Source organism: Papilio polytes, unplaced genomic scaffold (assembly GCF_000836215.1).
Source record: "Papilio polytes unplaced genomic scaffold, Ppol_1.0 DF824047.1, whole genome shotgun sequence".
In the NCBI taxonomy this organism is placed as follows: Eukaryota; Metazoa; Arthropoda; class Insecta; order Lepidoptera; family Papilionidae; genus Papilio; species Papilio polytes.
This window is the reverse complement of record NW_013525157.1, coordinates 2,225,767-2,247,513: the sequence shown is the minus strand read 5'-3', so window position 1 is coordinate 2,247,513 and position 21,747 is coordinate 2,225,767. Positions and strand designations below refer to the sequence as shown.

The following is a 21,747-nucleotide window of genomic DNA, read 5'->3' as shown; positions in this document are numbered from 1 at the left end:
TTTATATTATATGGAGACCCCTGTCCATAGTCATCCGCAGAAGGGTTTTCTACCTTAATCGATGGAAGAGAAGACGCACATAAATAGGATATTTCCTTTCTATGCATCTCCTTCATCGTCAAATACACTTTTCCCTCCCTCCTTTCCTCTTAAAAAGGTTGAAAGGGAAAGGGGAAACTTCTAACTAAACCTACCTTTTGATAATCATTTTAATAGACTAGAATCTAATTTATGTTGCAAAAATTTACTTACATTATAAGAACGACGGAAAAGTAATTAATTAGTATTTAAATCTTCAAAGACGTGATATTAGTGTTATCGTATTTTAGCGCAGTCAGTTTGATAGTATATCAGAATTTAGACCCCTTCTGGAGCTTAAAGAAAACATTATCAAATAATCCACAATGGATGTAGATATCAAATCTTTTGGTTTACTTTAAGTTAAGCTAAATCCAGTTATAATAAAACAGAAAACAAGCTGTGTTAAGTGAAGATGAATTCAGTTACTGCGACTCTATAAAAAAAAATGTTTGATCAATCGTTGCAATGAGTCATCAAATTAAAGATAGGTACCTGTTACTAAATAGAATTTATTATATGTGGAATATCAGAACTTGCTTAACGCAGTGTTTTGTGTGTAATTTTGAACCGAATCACAACTTTTGTTTGGGCCACCAAATTGCACCAAGAGCCTCGCCAGAGCCTCCAAAAACTAAAAATTTAAATATTAACTTAGACCAAAATAACGCTGCTTCCCCTAGACCTAAAATAAATCATCTGGCAATATCCGTATTAGGTACCCTTGTTAACTTGTTTCTGAGTTCTGGGCTCAAAAGCAGGATTAAAAGTGCCTAAAAGTTTAGTTTAGTTTGGAGGTGAAAAGTAACAAAAGTGGAAAGATTAAGATAGGTCGAAGATTAATTGGGTAATTTTAATTGTAGCTCAGTTTATTACCTACTGCTGATTAGGTAAAGCCGTGGCGATTTTTTATCAGAGCTTAGTTCAGGGAAAAAGCGCAATTCGACGAAGCGCATTGCGTTGACACGGACGTGTGCGCAGCGCGACAACAGCGGCGGGACGCACGAGCACGGCACGGCAGACTATCACGCAAGCGAGCGCGCGGGACGTCACGCCATGGCAGACACGACTCCCACCACGGTATGTTGAGTGACCATCCAGTTAAATATTGGGAATATTCCTAGGGATTTTATCTGTTACTCAGCTAAAATAGTGTGGCAAATGAAGGAAGGTAAATAGCATAAACGTCAGCCAAACATCTTTAGTCATTGAACTTTACACCGTGGTGTGGCGCGATAGGGCAAACCGCCAGTTGGCTACCAAACACGCGCCGCCGCGGTCGCTATAAATCGAACGTTTTCCTCGCGATAACATGAACTGAAATATTTTAACTAAGCAAAAGTGTTTCGAAGTGCTATAGTACAACTTTGATTATTTACAATAGTGCCAATCCCTGTTTTATTTAGAAAACAAAATATATTTATAACGGTGAGATATTAATGGAAATAATAGATGTTATTTAATTCATCTTTAAGGAAAATTTGCTGTGACCGAATCATTTATTAATACCAAAATAATGCTCAATGGCCTACAAAACTTTAAATATTATAACTATACATTAATCAATAGTTATATTTGTAGTCAAGGATGTCTATTTACTTACTCAACAGACTTGTTTATGGTTTTGTGATCAATGAATTTACCAGATTTTTTATAACTTTAAATGTGTGTTGTGTGCCTGGAGTTGAAGGAAAGACGTATTGCTGCCTCTATACCCGTTACAAGAGCCCGTTACTCGACCCCCTTTTCATAATTTTGTTTGACATATAAACAAATATACTTACACACATGCGAATAAACACAGAAGTTTAAAATTGCTTAAGAAATTGCTTTTTAAATGACGTTTACACACAAGTTGAACGTTTTATGATAACTGATAACCTTACAGAAGGTTGTATGCAAATGTTTTATACGCATTTTTTTATCGAGCGAAAAACCTTGTGTCTTGCATATTAAGTGTTTTTTTTTAATCAATTGAAGACAGATTGATCCAAAAAATAACAACATTAATCACGTAACAGAAATAGGAATAAATTAGTTTTATTAGATTAAAAGTATAACCTCGAAATCCGGTAGATTAAACGAATTCATTACTGGTGTGATCCCCGCCGGGCTAACTGTAGTCGCTGATAAGATAACAGTAAGAGTTATCAGTTTTATCATTTTCAAGGGGAAAATGACTAATGAAAATAGATTTTTATGTATTGGTATGATTTCGTAAGTTTATACAGTAATTCTCTGATCTGATTTAAGTCCAAAGTCCAATAATTTAACATAGTAACATAAAAAGATATCTTATTTTAAACGTAATGTGTATTTTCCTGTTTGTTTTTATTGATTTATATACCCGTGTTACTTTTAGTACGTATGTAAGAGTTAAAAGTAATAAAATATTAGTACGAAAATACATTCGTTCATTTAAAATAAGTACAATCAAAATTTGTACTAACATTTGCTTATGTTATTGCTATTTATTAATCTTACTATCTTGTTTCTTAGTAATATTTAAATGCGAAAGTTTAGGTGTATAAATGGATGGATGGATGTTTGATAGAATTTGTAGCTTAAACCGCTTAAAGGATTTCGATGAAATTGCAATAGATGTAAATAGATAGATAGTCTAGAAGAAAACATTGGCTATTGACTATTGTTTTTTTGTTAAATCTACACGGACGGAGTCGTGGGCGACAGCTAGTCATTCAATATTCCTCTACTCCTTAGACATTTAAAAGCTTACACTGCGAACGCCTTTCCGTGATTCTGATTCGAAATTTACAAAAGTACACAGAATATTTGTTGTTAGAATGAAACTGGTTTGATTATAAAAATATCTTTAACCTTGATTTTTATACCAGTTTTAAAAGAATCCAGTAATTATTACTTTATCTTAATACTATAGACAAGTTACAAGGAGAACGTTAGTTATGAGTGTGTAGGTACACCGGTAGAGGTGACATGATCAAAAAGGGAGTGATGACTGAGATGACGTATGATAGAGTTTTTCTAAGGGCAAAAACCTTTTGTGCCGACCCTACGGGAGTAGGATTAGAAGGATAATGATGAAATACTATAGACATAAAATTTAAAAATCTTGCTAAAAAGCCAAAATAAAAAATCTGTGTTTCACCAAATTCGATTACGTCTTCAATGTTATCTAATTAATTGAAATCTCATTTCCTCGTGAAAACATTACTTAGTATTCTTAGTAATAAGTTTTTTTAATTCGTTAATTCGCCAAAGTAAAGGTTATTTGGATTCAGAGGACAAATGAAATATATTTCATGTAACAAAAAAAAAAACATTACACGAACACAACTGTCTTCGTGAAGCTAAAGGTTACATTATGTAAATATTTATAGTAAAAAGTTTTATCTATATTTTCATTTTTAAAGATAACCTCATATATTAATAACCTCATATACCTCTATAAATAAGTTGATAACTATTAGCGTGATTTTTAATTGAAGTTGGAAGTAATTAAATTATCACTATCACTATTTCTTTCTTAAATTAACAAGTTTACTGTGGCAAGTAAAATCATAATTCTTCATCTGGTGCGGCGGCGGGCCAATTTGCGCCCCCAATGATGTTTCCGCCAGTGCGTGGCAGGTCTTTCAAGACCCACCAGCACTAGGATAGATTAAATTGCTATAACTTTGTAGAAACACAATGTGTATATTTTATGTAATGTATACACCTAAGATAATCGTTTCGCACTTGCGAAAGAGACATAGTTTTTTTCGTCCGTACCACCTTAAATACCGCGTCAGGCCGAATTCGGCCTGTTACTGTTAAATTAATGACATCTAGAATAGTGATATGTGAAATCTGCAAGTAATCTTGTTTCTTATTAAAATTAAAAGATGTTAATACTATAGATAATAATTTCATTTATTATTCAACATACAGGATAATATTTGACATATTAAAAGATAAAGTGGTGTTGATGTTTTCATACGAGTGGAGAATCGATGTACTTTTTATAAATAGACATAATTTGTTACAGACACGCGAAGCAGAATGATGTTGCAAATAATAACATGTTATACATTATTAAATTATTATGAAACTATAATATTTTTCTACAAACTATTATTAATAACTGCCCGATTATCTATACAGTTCCGTGTATGGATTTTTATTTATATATTTTATCTGTCACGACGTATACTAGTTTTATTTTTCATTAAACGAGTATAATGTTAACATTTCATTGGCACTTTCTTTGTTCAGTGTCACTCTACTACGCAATTTGCAATATTTATACTCTATAGTTCGATGGCTGCCCGCCAAAATAACATTGTATCTTTTTATCATTGTAAGGCATTATTTTTTATTTATTTTTAAACATAGCCTTACGTATTACAGTTAGTGTTTTGTTTTGTACACTTTTCATAAGTTTCCAACTTTTTCATCTATATGTTCATAGTTTTTTATGTGCATTAAACATAGGTTATTGTATTTAATACAACTAATATTAACAATTTTATAAAATTTTCGTGTAGACTGAAGCTATTTGCGTATCGTTATCTTACCTCACCCATAATCTATACTTCTATACTAATATAACGTAAACACATACTTCTTTGTTATGTATTATGTCAGCAAACCTAGCATGTTTTTAACATTTTTTTTATTAATTTAAATAACCATACACTTACGACTCGCTATAGGCTATTCAGGTGAAGAGAAAATTTAAAAAATGACACGCGAGACTTCTCTCGAGACGAGACATGAACTACAAGCCAAGCAGCAAATATTGCCATGGTAACGAGAAATGTGAGCCAATCGTAAAGGCATTCCATGTAATTTACACACTTGAAGTAGGCCACTGTCTGGAAGAGCGCAGGGGTTGTTTATTTTTTTTTTAAATTCCGAACGAAAGAAGACGCGGGCAAAAGCTATTTATGATGTTGGTGATTATTTAAAACTCACACAATCCTAATAGTTACCAAGGCGATATTGATATGTTAACTAGATTAAGACTTATCACATAATCCTAAAAGTCTCCGTTATACCTTTAAATTATAACGTATTACGTTATCTTTAACCTTAAAATAAATTTCCAGATCTAAATGTACCTATATAACTTGCTAGTAATAGACGAAGAAATGGACATGTTATGCGACGAGATGATGGGGACATAAACCAGAAAGTGTGAAGAATGAATGTGGATAGCTACAAAGAAAGAGGAAGACCGAAGAAAGAATGGATTGTGTGAAATAGGATATGCTTAAGAAAGGAGTGGTTTCAGATATGACGGCTGATAGAGATGTGTGAAAGAGCAGCACATACTGTGCCGACCCGATAGACGAAGAAATCATTAATTTTCTATGGATCATAATCTGCCCGCTGTTTGTATCTGACTGCTGTATATTTCTTAGTCAATAAGTTCACTCCCAGTAGTCGAAAACACATGTTTATCGGTATCCGAATATTTTCTAGTTATCGTTGTAATGACGTAAGTGTGAAAACTCCTACGAGTAGAATGCAGTCGACTGCGAGCGAATCGATCGTAAATGTATTGTATCGATATAAAAACATTTTTTTACGCTTCATTTTGTAGATATTATCATTTGGTTAGTAATAACAAATTACTTAGCGGAATCAAGTATTTTCAAGGAGTTAAGTTGATGTAAACAATGATGGACGATTGTAAACGAGGTAAATCCTTTTGTTTTGTTTTAATTTGAAACAGCGTATTAATGGATAAACGAACGAACTAACGAACTACGAAGAATAACGACGAACGAACGAACGAACGAACGAACGAACTAAGAAGAATAAAGGGTCTTATTTAGATCCCATTTTAAGCATGTACACAACTACATAGTAAGATTACGAAATATATTTATATGTTTTACCGTAAATTTACACTGTAGTAACACTTGTAAGAAAACATATTGCTAACTCTATTTTTTTTAGAAACGAATTGTAACGACGATGGTTTTGTGCCGTGTTTTGCCAATGGAAACTCACGGTTATACTTTAATAATTCAATATAAACACTGTTTAGACGGAATTACTGATTATAAATGTGAAAGTTTTGATGGATTGTTAGAATTTGTAGCCTAAACGGCTGAACGGATCTCGACGAAATAGTTGTAGAACATAGTCTAGAAGAACAAATAGGCTACTTACTTTTCTTTTTTTAAAATTCGAGTCGCGGGCGAAAGCTAGTTATTCAATAGTTCAATATAAATACTGTTTTAGACGGAATGTTAATGGAATATTGCTTTTAATAACTGATATGTGATCTCAGCATTATGCACAGTGTGTGTGTCAACAAGATAATATTTTATCTATTACGTATATAATTATACAGACTAAATATACAATTACGGATATATTTGTATAGTCTGACCAGAAACATCACACTCTTCTTACTCATATTGCGATAAAATATGGAGTCGAATTGCACACATTGGAAACTAATGAAATAAAGAAGCCGATTGAAGCGCCATCTAAGATTTTAATACGCTAAACATAGAAACAGAATTTTATTTAAATTGAGATTCTTTTTTAATCTGTTTAATATAGAAATGGCAAGGAGTTACATTAATCTGTGCTGTCACTTAGACAACAGAAAGAACTGCAACAAAGATTCTATAAATATAAGAATCAGTAATAAAGGTTTTGATTTAACTCCTGTACTTTACTTAAGTAACAAAAACAAGCTATCTGGCTCTGGGACTACGAACAATGGATATGTTAGTGATTATACTCTGTGATATATTATCAGATGATTTAAATATCATTGTAGACTTACTAAACAGTAGTGTCGAAATTGTCTGCCGGTTCAAAACATCTCAGTATAAAAACAAGCTTACGTTATTCCAGTCCAGTACTGAATCAGTCGCTGGAATAATGTAAACCAGGCAGAAAAGTCTCATATTGAAAATGATATCTAGGTATATGCAAAATACTTTACCATTTACCAGTTTGTCTATGATGGAAATATTTCGTTATAGTATAGTTAGTGGTAGTTATTGAGGTTTTAGTTTTAAAAACTGCAAGATTAGATAGCAAATTAATTAGTTTGTTAATGTATGTTTACGAGGTTGATATTTGAGTGTAAAATAACACATAAATATACAATAACCTGAGGTCTTATGAAATGTCAATTTATTAGGAAACAATGAGATGTATCTTAATTTATTCTGCAAAAAATTTAAATGGATTACGTCATAGATTTACTTAAAAGAACTCAGTATTGTTCCATTGTAGTATTCTCTTTATTTTGAAGTTGTAAAATTCTTCTATTCATATTAGCTTTAAAAAAAATTAAGTAATACGTTTTTTGATGTACCAGTGATACACACACCAGAACGATTTTTTTTTGGAACACACGACCGCATGCGAATGAGTATACTCGTAATTTCTTTGTTCATTATTATGTAACCGATCTTAATTTTTAACATCTACAATGCATCTGCAAATACGGATGTCTACGGGTAGCGGTTACTTCGCTATTTTGGCGAATTCCGGTAGTCACTAGCTCGTTTGTGACCTTACATTAAAAGAAATAAATGAGACTAAATTAGAAAGTAGTGGCAGGCATTTCTCAGAGTTCATTATACCCAAATGGCATAGACATTTTGTTTTCACTATCTAACGCTATTCAGAAGTAACATATAATGTTAATTTACTAAGGAAATCTAAACCCGAGAATAGTCTTGAATAAAAACAATATTAATATCTTGTACTTACAGTTTTGTCACAACGTCGATAAATTTATAAACTTTTTAATGCGTCAAATTATTTTATTGCTGTTGAAAACTGATTAACATAATATTTATTCGATATTATCTGTTGTTTTATTTTAACAAACATATATTAAACATTATCAACATCTGAATTAAGATTAGTAACGCATATATATTTGTTTTTAGGAAACGTCGACAGTTATCGTGGAAAACGGCGAGGAGATAGTGAAAGTACACAATATGCAGATGCCAAATGGAACAAACAAAACGTATTTAAACGGTAAGCATTTTTAATAAGAACATTCAAATTTACCACTATATTTCAACCCTTATTGGGATCAACACAGAAGTTAACACATTATTTTGTCCAAATTAATTATACTCTACCTTCTGTGATCATCATAAAACATACTTGTCCTAGAAGCTGGTTAACGATAACAGAATGGCAAATTCGTATCGACGCAACTACCCTATATTTAGTCAATGACATATAACATGCATGTATCGATAGACAGGACATTACGAGTCGAGATTTACTACCGGTACAATTTACACGCTGAAACATCCTTTTGACTATTCAGTGATGGAAAGAAGTTGAGTCTGAAATATTTAAGAAAAATCGTAACGTCCGCTCTAGAGTATATCTCTTTCTATATTGCACTCTGTACTTTAAACCATAATGTTATTATATAATTATGATTACCAAGGCACCGATGTAAAGTTTAAACTGTTACGTATTATCATTTACCATATTCATTATAATTTTATTTTTTTACTGTATCTTTATGAGACATTGTGCTTATTGTATTTCTAAATATTTTTTTATCTTTATAAGTTAGGTATACGCGTGTTTATGTAAATTTCGCGGAAGTTTTGAATATACTATGTAGTAGTTGTGAAACAATGTGTCAAATAGTTTATACATGCCCTAAACATAGATTGTGTGGAATTCCAGAGAACAATCATGTTTATAGAAACTTTTTAAATTTTATTGTTATGCATTAGGTAGTCACATTATTAAGACGTTACATCACTTAATAAATGCAGTAATAATTTACAGTTATAAAATAAGAGGTAATTTATTGCTTCATTTGATAGTTTGGATAAGGCATATTATTAGTTAAATAGTGATGTATTCGAAAAGAAAAATAATATGGTTATTGAACGATGATAGAAGATTATTATACCTGAACAATAACATAAATAAATAATATCTCAACACTATACCTGAACATCCGATTATCAAATTAGTCTTGCGGGACTTTTTCATAGTTTTTTACTAGAATTCATTATTTTATACATAGTATCATTACAGTTAAGTTGACAATAGAATTAATATTGGGTACCTTGTGTGACGTAGGACCGAACCAAATAATACCCGCGGACGATTACATAAGTTGCGTGCCGGGCGGATATGTCAAACTGCGGATGCAATCCCGCGGGGTCGCGTCAGAGCCCCCAGTGTCAGTGCCGGGCCTGCTGAGCAGGACGGCCGCGAGGTACCCAGAGTCTACAGCACTGGCCACCAAGAAGAACGGACAATGGCATAAAATTTCTTACAGGTAAGCCAATAAAGATTAAGGTTGAATAATTAACATGATCTTTTTATTACATTTTTTCTTTTATTTCATTGAGAAAAATTTATTTTTCAACTCAAGGTAAAACATTAAAATTAATGTGATGTGTTTTTTTCAGACAGTATCAAGAACGTGTACGCACGGTGGCTAAGGGTTTCCTAAAGTTGGGTCTGGAGCGATACCACTCTGTGGGCATTCTAGGATTTAATTCAGAACAATGGTATATTGCCGATTTAGCCGCTATTCATGCTGGGTAAATATTGACGAATTTCACTTTAGAATAACTATTTTTTATAATTATTCTCTTATTTTCCCCTAATTATTTGTCTTCGGTACAATTAATTGGCTTCATAAATTTTCTTTACTTATGTTGTTAACAGTTAAACTATCTACAAAATATCTGTTCCCTTTTCATTGGTACTTTATGTCTTTGACAAAATAATTAAATCGCTATTGATCTTAATATGTTTGTAATGTTATAGAGGTTACGCGGCGGGTATCTACACGACGAACTCCGCGGACGCGTGCTACCACTGCTTGGAGACGTCTCGCGCCAACATTTGCGCTGTGCAGGACAAGAAGCAATTGGAGAAGATATTGTCAGTTCGCAGTCGATTGAAGCATTTGAAAGCTATCGTACAATGGGAGGGACCTGTTGATACCTCCGTGCCGGGAGTTTATAGCGTGAGTAGAGAAACGTAAATTATGTCTATTACCTCTATTATAGGTGTAGATTGTTGATGCAGTGAAAGTTTGAAAACGCGACAAATGCTTAGGCCTACGATTATGCTATTAATGGTCGGTTTCCCAGCTACATTTAACCATTCGTTAGTGTTTCGATAAATTCATGAAATGCGTTTCCGAACTAGGTAAGTCGAGTTTTACCCTGTTGAAACTTAGGCCAACCTAACACTAACGAATCAGTAGATAATGACAAAAAAAGTAGAAACTTCAGAAACCCAGGTTAAATGACTTTGTAAGATTTGTTCTATATGAAACTTTTCGTACAGAACACCGTCGTTTAATAAATTTGTACGTAGCTGGAACTTTAACTTTAAGTATTAGATTGATTAGAAGCAGATATTAAATTATGTCATAGTGTTTTAAAATTACTTTTGTCTAATTATCGTTATATTGTTACGAGAAGCATATGGTCATTGATCTGCAGTATACGGCACAAGTGAGTAAGGTATTTGAAATGTGAATTAACATCTGCAACATGTCGGACATTCCATAATTAGATCGGCGAGCTCGTGAACGATGGTGCGACGTATTTTCCGATAATCGTACTTTGCTCGCGTTCATTAATGCGGAAACAAACGTAAATGATGCCATGCAAAAAATCATTAATTCATCAGACATAAATAATTCATTAATATTCAAGATTAACGTCCTTACACATTTTAAATGATATTGTATTGTCTCACTGCATTGTAAATGTATGTAATTTTATATTACAGTGGGAACAAGTAATGGAAATGGGCGCAAAAGAACCTGATACTCAACTTAACAGCATCCTTAAAGGTATGGCTGTTAACGAATGCTGCACTCTAGTGTACACTGTAAGTTATTGTTTTATACACAATTTTTATTTTATTTTAATAATCTTCGTGAAATAAAAAAAAAAACAAAAGTGAGTAACCTATGTGTTCGTCCAGACTATCCTCTACATCTATACCAAATTTTATCGAAATCCATTCAGCCGTTTAGGCTACAAACTCTAACAAACATCTGTCCATCCATCTAAACTTTCGCATTTATAATAATTTAATATAGTATTGACTTTATTGGCACACTCCTGAATCTGTACTTTTTTATCTTCGTGAAACAATAGCGGTTACAATATCTATTAAAATTTGTTTTGAAATGTTTAAGTGAAATGTTTTCTTCGCCTCTTGACAGTTTTATTATGTTCTTGTTAGAATATTTTTTTACAAAGCCAATATCTATCTATCAAACTAGTATATCCCACACGGATACAAATACTTTTTATTACTTAGGATTTTATTGTTATAAATTATATTGATAATACATCTATCAAAGGATTGGCGCCGAGATAAGATAGGAAGAGGAAATAAAAATATTGATCGAGGACAATGTTTTTCTAATAAAAGTACGCGAAAATGAATATTCTAATGCAATATGTACTAATGAAAAAATTAATTTCATACCAACAGTAAGATAGTAGCGTCAGCAAAGTCTGAAGGTTATTCGAATGTCATGCAATTATTGTTTGATGTGCAAAATAACGCATATATTATTGGTTTTATGTTACATGTTTTATATATGACTTGTGTTAATAATTCCATTAAAATGTCATTTATATGGTAGAGTAACAGCCTGTATAAAGTATAAAGATAAACTTAGGAATAAACAGCAACATAATGATTATAAGCAAAATTTGTTCTCAAATTTATACTAATACTAGCTTTCGCCCGCGACACCGTTCACGTGGTAGTAAAATAGTAGCCTATGTGTTCTTCCAGACTATGCTCTACATCTATGCCAAATTTCATCGAAATCTGTTCAGCCGTTTAGGCTACAAACTCTGACAGACATCCATCCATCTATCCATCGATCTAAACTTTTACATTTACAATCTTTTGTAATATCAGTATGATTTGCTTATACTCATTTATTTCTAAGTTTAACTTTATATCGCGTTTATTTGTAAGGCTGTAATATAATATGAAGTAGCCAATCCGCTAAGATGAAAAAATTACTCGTCAAAATTCTTTTCTTTATCTCACACCCTGTGCATCTTTCTATTCTATCTTTCTTGTGCAAACAGTCGCCGTGGTTAATACGAATTAGAACATCCTGTATGATGTACACTGGATGATGTATTGCAATGTATTGCAGTCGGGGACAGTGGGTCCGCCGAAGGCAGTGATGCTGTCCCACGACAACCTGACATGGGACGCGTTCTCTATAACGGAGCGCGTGGGCGACCTGGCGCCGACGTACGACCGCCTCGTCTCCTTCCTGCCGCTCAGTCACGTCGCCGCACAGGTGTGTATGCTAATTTACTAAGCTCTAGCCCTCTCATTGGCCTCTAAACTATCTTAAAATGTTGCATGTATATGTACGTTTGTATAATTGCAATTCTAAGCGGATTAAATTAACTGATTGAAGATTGAGATTTGTGTTCTTCCCCGGCGCGTCGTATCGTTGTTTAAAATGAGTAATGACAGTTGATTAGGCAACCTAAATTAGGCGAGATTAAAATATTAATAGAATTACTATTGCATCGATGAAATAACCCTGACTTGACTAGAATAATTATGAACATGTGTTTCACGTCCCATCAAGCCATTGCAAAAAATCAATATGGACATGAGTGAGAAAATCGTATGTTCGTGCGTGGGAAGTAATAACGTAGCATGCGATAAACCGTTATATTTGCGATAACTTTTTAGTTAGATTTTTTTAATAATTCTGTACAACCCGAAATAAAAAGTTTAGACTAGAAATCTTAGAAGCAAAAATGCTGCGTAAAATGGAAAATAACTGTGATTCGGAATTCTGAGTCTTGATTGATTGAAGTTTAAAAGTAAAGTAGTTAATTAGATGACTCAGACAATACAAGTTAATAAAGTCTAGTGTAAAATAAACAATTGCTGGATATTGCATGTCTTACATTGCATTTTCCTGTTCAGGAAGTGATTACAGCTGTAGATGGCTATTTTGTATAACCGACTTCAATTAAATTAACTTGTAGCTTGCAACGCTATTGTTGTGAAAATTAACAATGTTTCACGATATCATGCGAACACAAATTGTAGAGTATGCAGTAACAGTAATCTCAGCAATTAATGCAAATGATAGAATCAATATATCTTATCTAATTTCAGAAGTGCAATATCTTTTAATATTTCCTTTGACGTAAATTATAATACTATGATTTTTTAACTCGATATCGTACATGGAATTCCCTTTTTACTAGAATTGCTAGAAAAATAATAGCCTTATAAATAAACGCGATGCAAAGTTCAATTTAAGAATAAACTGAGTATAAGCAAAATTTGTACTAATATTTGCTTATACTCAGTTTAATCCTGAATGTAACATTATTTGTAAAGCTAAAAGAGTTTGTCTCGTGTTTTCTAGGTGGTGGATATCTACACAACTTTAATGAACGCAGTACCCGTGTACTTCGCGCAGCCTGACGCGCTAAAAGGCACTCTAGTCGAGACATTAAAGGAAGTTCGACCAACGAGGTACAGACTGCATATTGAATTATATTACAGTTATCATTAAATAAATAATTATTACAAACGACGTGTGTCAATGTAAATTTAAAATTTATCTAACTTATGTAACTTTGTTTTCAAACAGATAAAAATTGTGCATGCTTAGTTAGAAGGAAATTGAAAATAACGAACTTATCCAGAGTTACCAAAGAGTAACGAGTAAGAGTACCAAAGAGTAGTTGTGTGTTTTTTATGCAATTGACATTAATGATGAATTTTGTTAGGTTCTTGGCTGTGCCGCGCGTGTGGGAGAAGATGTACGAGAAAATAATGGCCGTGGGCGCGTCCAGTGGAACTATCAAACGGAGCATCGCTCTGTGGGCTAAAGACAGGAGCATGAAACACCACGAAGCCAGAATGAACGGGTAAGAAAAATATAACAGACACAAAAAATAACAGATTAATTCTCGAATTGAGATGTCACCTATTAAATCTTTTTTGTGACGAAAATTGTATATTTCTAACACGGTTGCTTAATTTAGTTGTTTAAAGTTCTCACTGTTGAACTGAAAAAAAAAAAACTGAAACAAAAAACTAAAACAATTAGTTATAAAACGTTTTACGAAAGTTTAAATAATTAAATTCTCACTGATTATAAATTGTTTAGTAGTTATTAAAATATTTTATGTAAATTAAACAATCATCGAAATGTATATTCGAACTATAAATGTACTGTTAACTTTGGAGTATTGCTTTCTTACTTTAGATGGACGGATGAATGTATGTATGTTTGAGTTTGTAGCCTAAACTGCTAAACGTGTCTCGATGAAACACAGATGTAGAGGATTGTCTGGAAAAACATAGGCTACTTAGATTTTTTTAAATCCACGCGGACGGAGTCTGGGCGAAAAGTTTAGTTTTTGTATAAACAAGTAATAGCATTATCTGTAACTAGTTCGTTCTCTGCTGGGATGAGAGGTCTACCGCTTGACTTCACGGCCATGCAAATGTTACGGTATTGGTATGTACAGCAAGGAGTCTTGCCAGATAATTGGGCTGCATGAATAAGGGCTATCACCTAGTGCAGAGCAATGCAGTGCAATCTTAATGTATTTTTTATTGTAGATGGCAACCCTGCATGATATAGATTTATTTTTATTTTTTATTACTTAAATGAATTTCAATTAATTTTCTTGCTTGCATGTTCAATCAGAATGTGATTATGTTCCTAGAAACGTAGACATTTGCATTAACTAATCAGCAAGAAACTATTTTTTTTATTTTTTTTAGTTATCAAAAAAAGTCCGGTTGAATTTCAAATTCACTCAGTGGCTTTTTTTAATGTTTTAAAAATTGTATTATTTTTGCTTGTGGTTAACCTTGTTAACAAAAGACGAATAAAAATTATGTAACATTTCTTAAACTTTGTACTCTGTTATACAAAACTGCAGTCATTATATATTTATCATAATTAATTATGATTTTCTTAGAGAATTGATTACGAACAAGGAAAAATTTATCTTACTCATTGGTTTTGATTTATTAGTAATAGAATATTGTCAATCTGTTATCTTAATTCTATGATTAATACCTCTGACTAATCTATTATGTTTGAATTTAAAAAAAAAATTGTGCATGGTTTATTTTTAAACAGTTTGACATTTCAGTTACTCTATGGGCTCTATGATAGGTCTATGGGCTCCTACTATTAACGTGACCTTATTTGAAGTAGTTTTTTTTTTTTTTAAATTATATTACATTTTGTAATTCACTATAGGATGGTAATGCAACATGTACTTTATACTACCTAATACCCTTTTCTATTAATCTAGTTAGTTTGCAAGTTATCAAGAAGCTAATCATTTGATTCGATAAAAAAAACGCATGATGTCTGTTATCAGTCGCCTTGTATATTTAGTTTAAATGCAATACGTAAAGAATGTTATCTAGTTAATTTTGCGTTAATCTGTTAGTATTGTTTTTATACTTTATACAAAACCATTTGCATGTGATTTTATACGATACGAATATTAAACCAACAATTATAATCATAAATATGGGAACATTTACTTTAGGGTTTTACCGATGATTGAAATGAAAATTAAAATGAAAAAATGATTTATTTAAATCCAACAATCATGTATACACGGAGTAGTAAAATACAGTTTATGGATACAGTAGATTTTTTTTTATATTATGATCAGTACCCTCGAACTAGGCGCAGCCTGTATCGCGAGGGTCCTGCTCTTAAGATTAAACAAACGATCGTTAGACGGCAACAAATTAGTTAATAGTCACACTTAAATTTACGTGCCATTTGTTTTAAAAATATAGTTTTAAATTTTTATACCGAAGAATAAAATAAAATAAATTAGCTACAACAATAGAAAACTTAACATACTCTTTTTAGAATCATACTCGTAAGTGTTTTCAATACACTGCGAATCCTAGAATATTTTTAAATTAAGTAAAAAATTAACATCGTCTGTTAGTAACCCTGTTCCGTAGGCACTTTAGTCAGCTTCTTTATAACACCATTTTCTTATTTACGCCAAGAAACTAGTTCAATATATTATCTCATATAGCGCGGGCTTTTATATTTGTGGTCAAAATGTAGTGTGGATTTCGCATTGATTCATGTTGCATCCTATTCTCTAGGACAAGTAGATGCGACAGTCCTTTTAATTACGGCGGTATTTCATAGTTATAATATGTATAGGATGGAGGGAATGGGGTGCGGGTACCGGATCGCACGCACGCTAGTGTTCAGCAAGGTCCGCGACCAGCTCGGCCTCGACCAGTGCGAGACGTTCGTGACGGCCGCCGCGCCGCTCTCGGCTGATATCAAGAAGTTCTTCCTCTCACTCGATATACCGATCGTGGATGCTTTCGGCATGAGCGAGACGGCCGGCGCCCACACGCTTAGTATTTATCCCAAGTAAGTTCTTATAAAGGGTAATGTACTCAGTTTGATAGTCTTTGTTACTATATTTACGTAAAGGTGTAAACTAAGAGCACAACCTTTGACTAAACTATCGCACAACTGTTTTGTCTCGCTATGATTCCTATGAGCGTATATTCACGCACTGCTACATTTTTATTTGTGCAAATAAACAGTTGAATTGGCTGCAAAACAATCGACAATCGCATAACAGTTGTGCGATTGTCGAATGTTTGATTGTGAATTTACGACGAATATGTCGCAGTGTATTTCTTGAATATCTTTATAACCAATATTTAGATATCTTCGCGATAAAGAGTATCAGGCGTTTATACCGTCTTTTCAATATCTTCCAGGCTGAAATTAGATTCATCTGGTGAAATACTAACTGGTACGGAGACGAAGTTCGGTGGTGCGATGAGTCCGAACGGGCCGGGCGAGATCATGATGCGCGGCCGACACGTGCTGATGGGCTACCTCATGGACGAGGAGAAGACGCGCGCCACCATCGACGACGAAGGCTGGGTGCACTCCGGCGACGTCGGCAGAGTGGATAGCAACAACTTGCTCTACATCACCGGCAGGATAAAGGTGAGATTATTCAAAATAAACTTATTTGTTCTAAAGACGGTATTTTATTTTCTGTTCCATCATTTGTTACTCAAGCAGTCTCTTAGTTTAGGTAGAATTGTCGCCCTGCAGTCATTCTCCCTTCTGTCTCTCTTAGTTTCCTCGTTTCTGAAGGTCGCGACTGTAACACTTTTAAATATTATCCTTCCGTGTCTGTGTACAGTATGTGTTTCTGTAGGAACTGTTGATAACCGCTGGGGGTGAGAATGTGGCGCCGGTGCTGATCGAGCAGACGATCCAGGCGCAGCTGCCGCAGGTGGGCTACGCCGTGCTCGTCGGCGACAGGCGCAAGTTCCTCTCGGTGTTGCTCACCTTGAAGGTACATACTGAACTTTTCTTCTTTGTTTTTATAATTCCAATAGTAAGAGAGTAAATAATAGTTATAGGAAAATAAAAATGTAAAAAATAGTCTCATGTTACTAAGTGATAACATAGCTTTTTATGGTGCAAGAATATTTAAAATCGCTCTAGTTTTTGAGTTATTCCAATACTTACAAAAACCAAAACTATAAATATTTCCTCTATATAATATTATTGTAGACTGGCTATTGGCTCGCGACCTCGCCTGCGTGAAATATTAAAATATAGCTTATGTTACTGTTATCTATAATAATAACAGTTTCATCGTTTATATCATTGTCATAAGATATTTTGAGGATATGTAACAATTGTAGAGCAAAATAAACGCGGAGTCCGGCGATCCTCTGGACGAGCTGGAGACGGAGGCGAGGAAGTGGGTGGCGAGTCTCGGCAGCAACGCTAAGACCATCAGTGAGATCGTCAAGAACAAAGACCCAGCGGTGAGTTCATAGCCAATCGAAACAAATAGTATGTGCTACAACTTATATACCTATTATTTTATACAAAGAAAGCAAAAAGACCCCAATTTTCGCCACGCGATTTTGAGTTAAACTATTTAACTACGCCGTAGTCTTTGACTCCGACAATTAAACAAAATAAATTGGATCCACATAGAAGCACTACCTTTTCGATAAAAAAGAGACTTCCAAATCGGTCCACCATGTCCGGAAATGTCGGTAACTTTTTTTGTAACATAAAGTGTTTTTATCATATTTTTGTGATTTATATGTTTGTAGGTGCACAAAGCGATAGAGGAGGGCATAGCGCGCGCCAACAAGCAGGCGATATCCAACGCACAGAAAGTACAAAAGTTTGCCATCCTGCCCGCCGACTTCTCTATGAACACGGGAGAGTTGGGTATGTTGATCGACCGTTTTTGTCACTTTTACACATAAAAACGACTCGGATCTTTGTTATATTGGTAATAATTAATTTATGATCCGAAGTACAGTCGCGGAAATTCGCAGTGTTCCACGTTGGGAAAATAATAAAAATGTTACTGATCAACCTTTTTTCAGATACATTTAAAAAGCTATCTATTATCCCACGTCGTCACAATCCGCACAAAACATTCATATGACTTCTGTTTTAACCTGCAACACCGCCTAATTCCCGGAATGTACATTGAAAAATTTCATAAGCGTAATTTCGTTTGATACCAGTTTAATTTTACTTTTTTTCTGTTTCAGGCCCAACACTTAAAATAAAGAGGAATGTGGTGTACGAGAAATACAAGGACATTATAGAAGAATTTTATAAGGATTAGGTTAATTTTAGTTTATTGTTAGGGAATGGGGTTCAGTTGTTACCAATGCTCAACTAGGGGATAGAGCTGGATCGTTTAATATTCTATTCAACTAAGGGCAGATGTAAATATATTCTTGTTAATATATATATAGTGTTACTATTTCTTGACTTTTATTTAATAAAACACCATTTAGTTGATACTACGCGTGTACAATAACATGCTCAGCTATTCAACAAGCTCCATGTTATTGTGCACGGATAGTACATTTTATTTTTTCTTAAATATAAACGAATATTAAATATCAAATTAAACATTTAATTCTTATAATTATTTAAGTACAATAAACATTTTCTATACAAAGTAAATAGATGCAGTCATTTTTGGTTTAAATAAATTTTACAGTCAAATTGGATTACAAAATAGAATAATTATAGCAATTTTCAGGGTATTTTGATTTATAAGATAGGAATGTTTTTTCTTATCATTGTGGCTACTACAAAATCGTACGTACCCTAACCCCTAAATAACAGCTATGTAATACGCAAAAGAAAATAAATAATTTTAATACTGATTAAATAAATTATATGGAATGGTGAATTGAACACTGAACACTTACTTGGCAAATTGTTAGGAAAACATAGATTCGGAAATAGATCATTAAAGTCTCTAAATATTTAATTGAAATTTGCTTTTGAACATTCTAGTGATAACTACAAGGATCACAAGATTCACATTAATATTATCTTTTTTTTACGCTAGAACACTACATTTTTAGGGGTCAATAATTTAACATTGGATAAACAAATTGGATAAATATGTGGAATGTCATTGCCAATCAGCTCATATACTTCTTCTTATCGCATACATTCTTCCAAATTAAGACGTAAAAATCAAACTCCAAGCTCAAGGGCCTGTCATACAATTCTTGTAAATTGTCAGATAACAATCCAACGCATAAAATACTAGCATTTGCTCGCAAATCCGTCCGCGCGAAATTTAAAATTAATCACAAAGAAACGAAAAAAAAAAAAGAGCTTATGTTACTCACAGATAAATTACCTTTCTAACGGTGAAATAATTTTTAAAATCGTCCCAGTAGTTTTTGAACATAAATGTCATTAAATAACATTTAAATGTTTTATTTCGTGACATATTTTTTAACAAAAGATGGAAGTTATAATTTGGTAAAATGTCTTATAACATGTCAATATAAGGACATGAGGTGACACTAAACTTGACAACGAATAGTACCTTTGAAAGAAGTTACCGGTGAAAAAATGTTCTATATCTAGTCTGTATATTTCTTAAATATCTTTGTATAGGGCACATACTACGGGTGAAAGGCTATTAGTTCTAACCGCCACCGTTTTCTTTTAAATTATTTTTGAATTTTATATTTTGACGTTTGTTTTTCGACACCAATCATAGAAAAGGAGTAACGACGACGACGATTTTTTTTAAAAAGACGAAAACGAAGGTGAACCTTTCAGGATGATTGAGGGCTTTGGTAATCCATTTTTTGCAATAGATTCGTTAGCAAAATTTGCCGACGATGTGACTTATACTTCAACCAAGTGGGCACAAGATATGGATGACAATGCACAGATCTTTGCGTAGAATCCACAACAAAAACTAATAATAGCCCGGCGTTGCTTGTCCGGCTCAACGGTACTATGGCCGAAGACGGAGAAAACTTTCGGCACATATGAAAAACTAAAAGCAGCTTTACTTAAAGAATTCCCAGAAAAGATGAATTGCAAAGAAATCCATGAGATGATGAATGGCAGGAAGAAACGACCGAATAAGACGCACTATCAATGTATGTTGATAATGAAAGAGAAGAGGGAAGAGGGCCAAATTCCCAGATTACGTCGCTATACAATACATAATTGTTGGAGATGCAATTAACCTCTTTAATACATTTTTACTTTTATAGTTTTTTAAAATTAGAATCTATATTATTTTAAATATGATTCTTTTTGTAACCATTTTGTCAGTCTTCAATAAATTCTCATAATGGTTGCTAGGTTGTTTTGTTTATAGTTTTCCCTTTGTACATAAATTTTCTTTTCATTTTCATTTTAAATTTTTAGTTTAATTAATTTTCCTTTAATTCCTTTCTGCTTTTCGTCCTTTTCTTTGGTGTCAGAAGTTTTAAAATTGTGGTAAGTCCTCGTATTATTTTTTCCTTATTTTCTTTCTTTTATTTTTGAAAATGTTTACTAATTCTTGTGCAGCGGCTTCATCTAGCGTCTCTCGTTCCTCATCTGAGCGAGCCGCAAAAAAGGTGGCCATTATGACTGAGTACCAAAGGCGGCTCGCCGACATTGAGCAGAAGGCCGTGTTAATAAGTAAAAAAGTAGCCGCGAAGAAATATGCGTCCAAGGAAAGGATGCAGGCAGAGTTAGCGGCAGTCGAGGCAAGGTTCGCGGTTACAGCCGCGGCAGCCAAATCATCCTGTCGACTGTCGACAACTGGTGTGAGGGTTTCCCCGATTCGGAAGATTTTTTAGCTCCTACAGCTCTAGAACCCTCGCCGCTTGCATTCTCTTCTGCGGCGCCCTTTTTTAATCAGCCTAGCAACTTCGCGCCATTGCCGCCCCACTTAGCGGAGCGCGACGATGTCGCCCTGGGGCAAACACCAGCGACATTCGGCACACGCTACGTCATCCATGTTTCTCGGGTCATTGCCGATGAGAACCGGAACAAACTTGTGTCTGAGCTGGAGACCCTCTTGGGTCAAGTCTCGGATTGGGGTCGACAAAATCTTGTCGATTTCAATCCTAAAAAGACACAAGTATGCGCCATTACCGCTGAGAAGACCCATTCGTCGTCAATTTCCGGTTTGAGAACACTCCCCTGGTTGCCTCAGCCAGTATCGGTATCCGCACGGGAATAGCTAGTTATTGATAAAAATTGTTACAAAATTTATTTTTTATAGTTTCTACCCCTGATTAGGGTAGGCTCCGAGCCCCTCGGTGGGGACATATAGTGAGCTGGTGATGATAGTCCCT

The 21,747-nt window shown here is 33.8% G+C and overlaps 1 protein-coding gene across 4 annotated transcripts; it reads left to right on the top strand.

Annotated features, from left to right (window-relative positions):
- Positions 1-1,011: 1,011 nt before the first annotated feature.
- LOC106100664 (long-chain-fatty-acid--CoA ligase ACSBG2-like) lies at positions 1,012-18,893 on the top strand. Of its 4 annotated transcripts, none has more exons than XM_013279619.1 (16): positions 1,012-1,158; positions 7,971-8,064; positions 9,145-9,346; positions 9,480-9,614; positions 9,844-10,045; positions 10,822-10,923; positions 12,224-12,373; positions 13,472-13,581; positions 13,839-13,979; positions 14,510-14,575; positions 16,274-16,492; positions 16,852-17,086; positions 17,304-17,444; positions 17,800-17,925; positions 18,223-18,343; positions 18,676-18,893. In XM_013279619.1, exons 1-16 carry the CDS (start codon positions 1,135-1,137, stop codon positions 18,750-18,752), a joined length of 2,145 nt encoding a protein of 714 aa, XP_013135073.1. In that variant the 5' UTR covers positions 1,012-1,134; the 3' UTR covers positions 18,753-18,893. The 4 variants fall into 4 exon arrangements, with proteins under 4 accessions (XP_013135073.1, XP_013135074.1, XP_013135075.1 ...); XM_013279621.1 differs by lacking the exon at positions 1,012-1,158 and adding an exon at positions 1,322-1,506; XM_013279623.1 differs by lacking the exon at positions 1,012-1,158 and adding an exon at positions 6,631-6,788.
- The last annotated feature ends 2,854 nt before the right edge of the window (positions 18,894-21,747 follow it).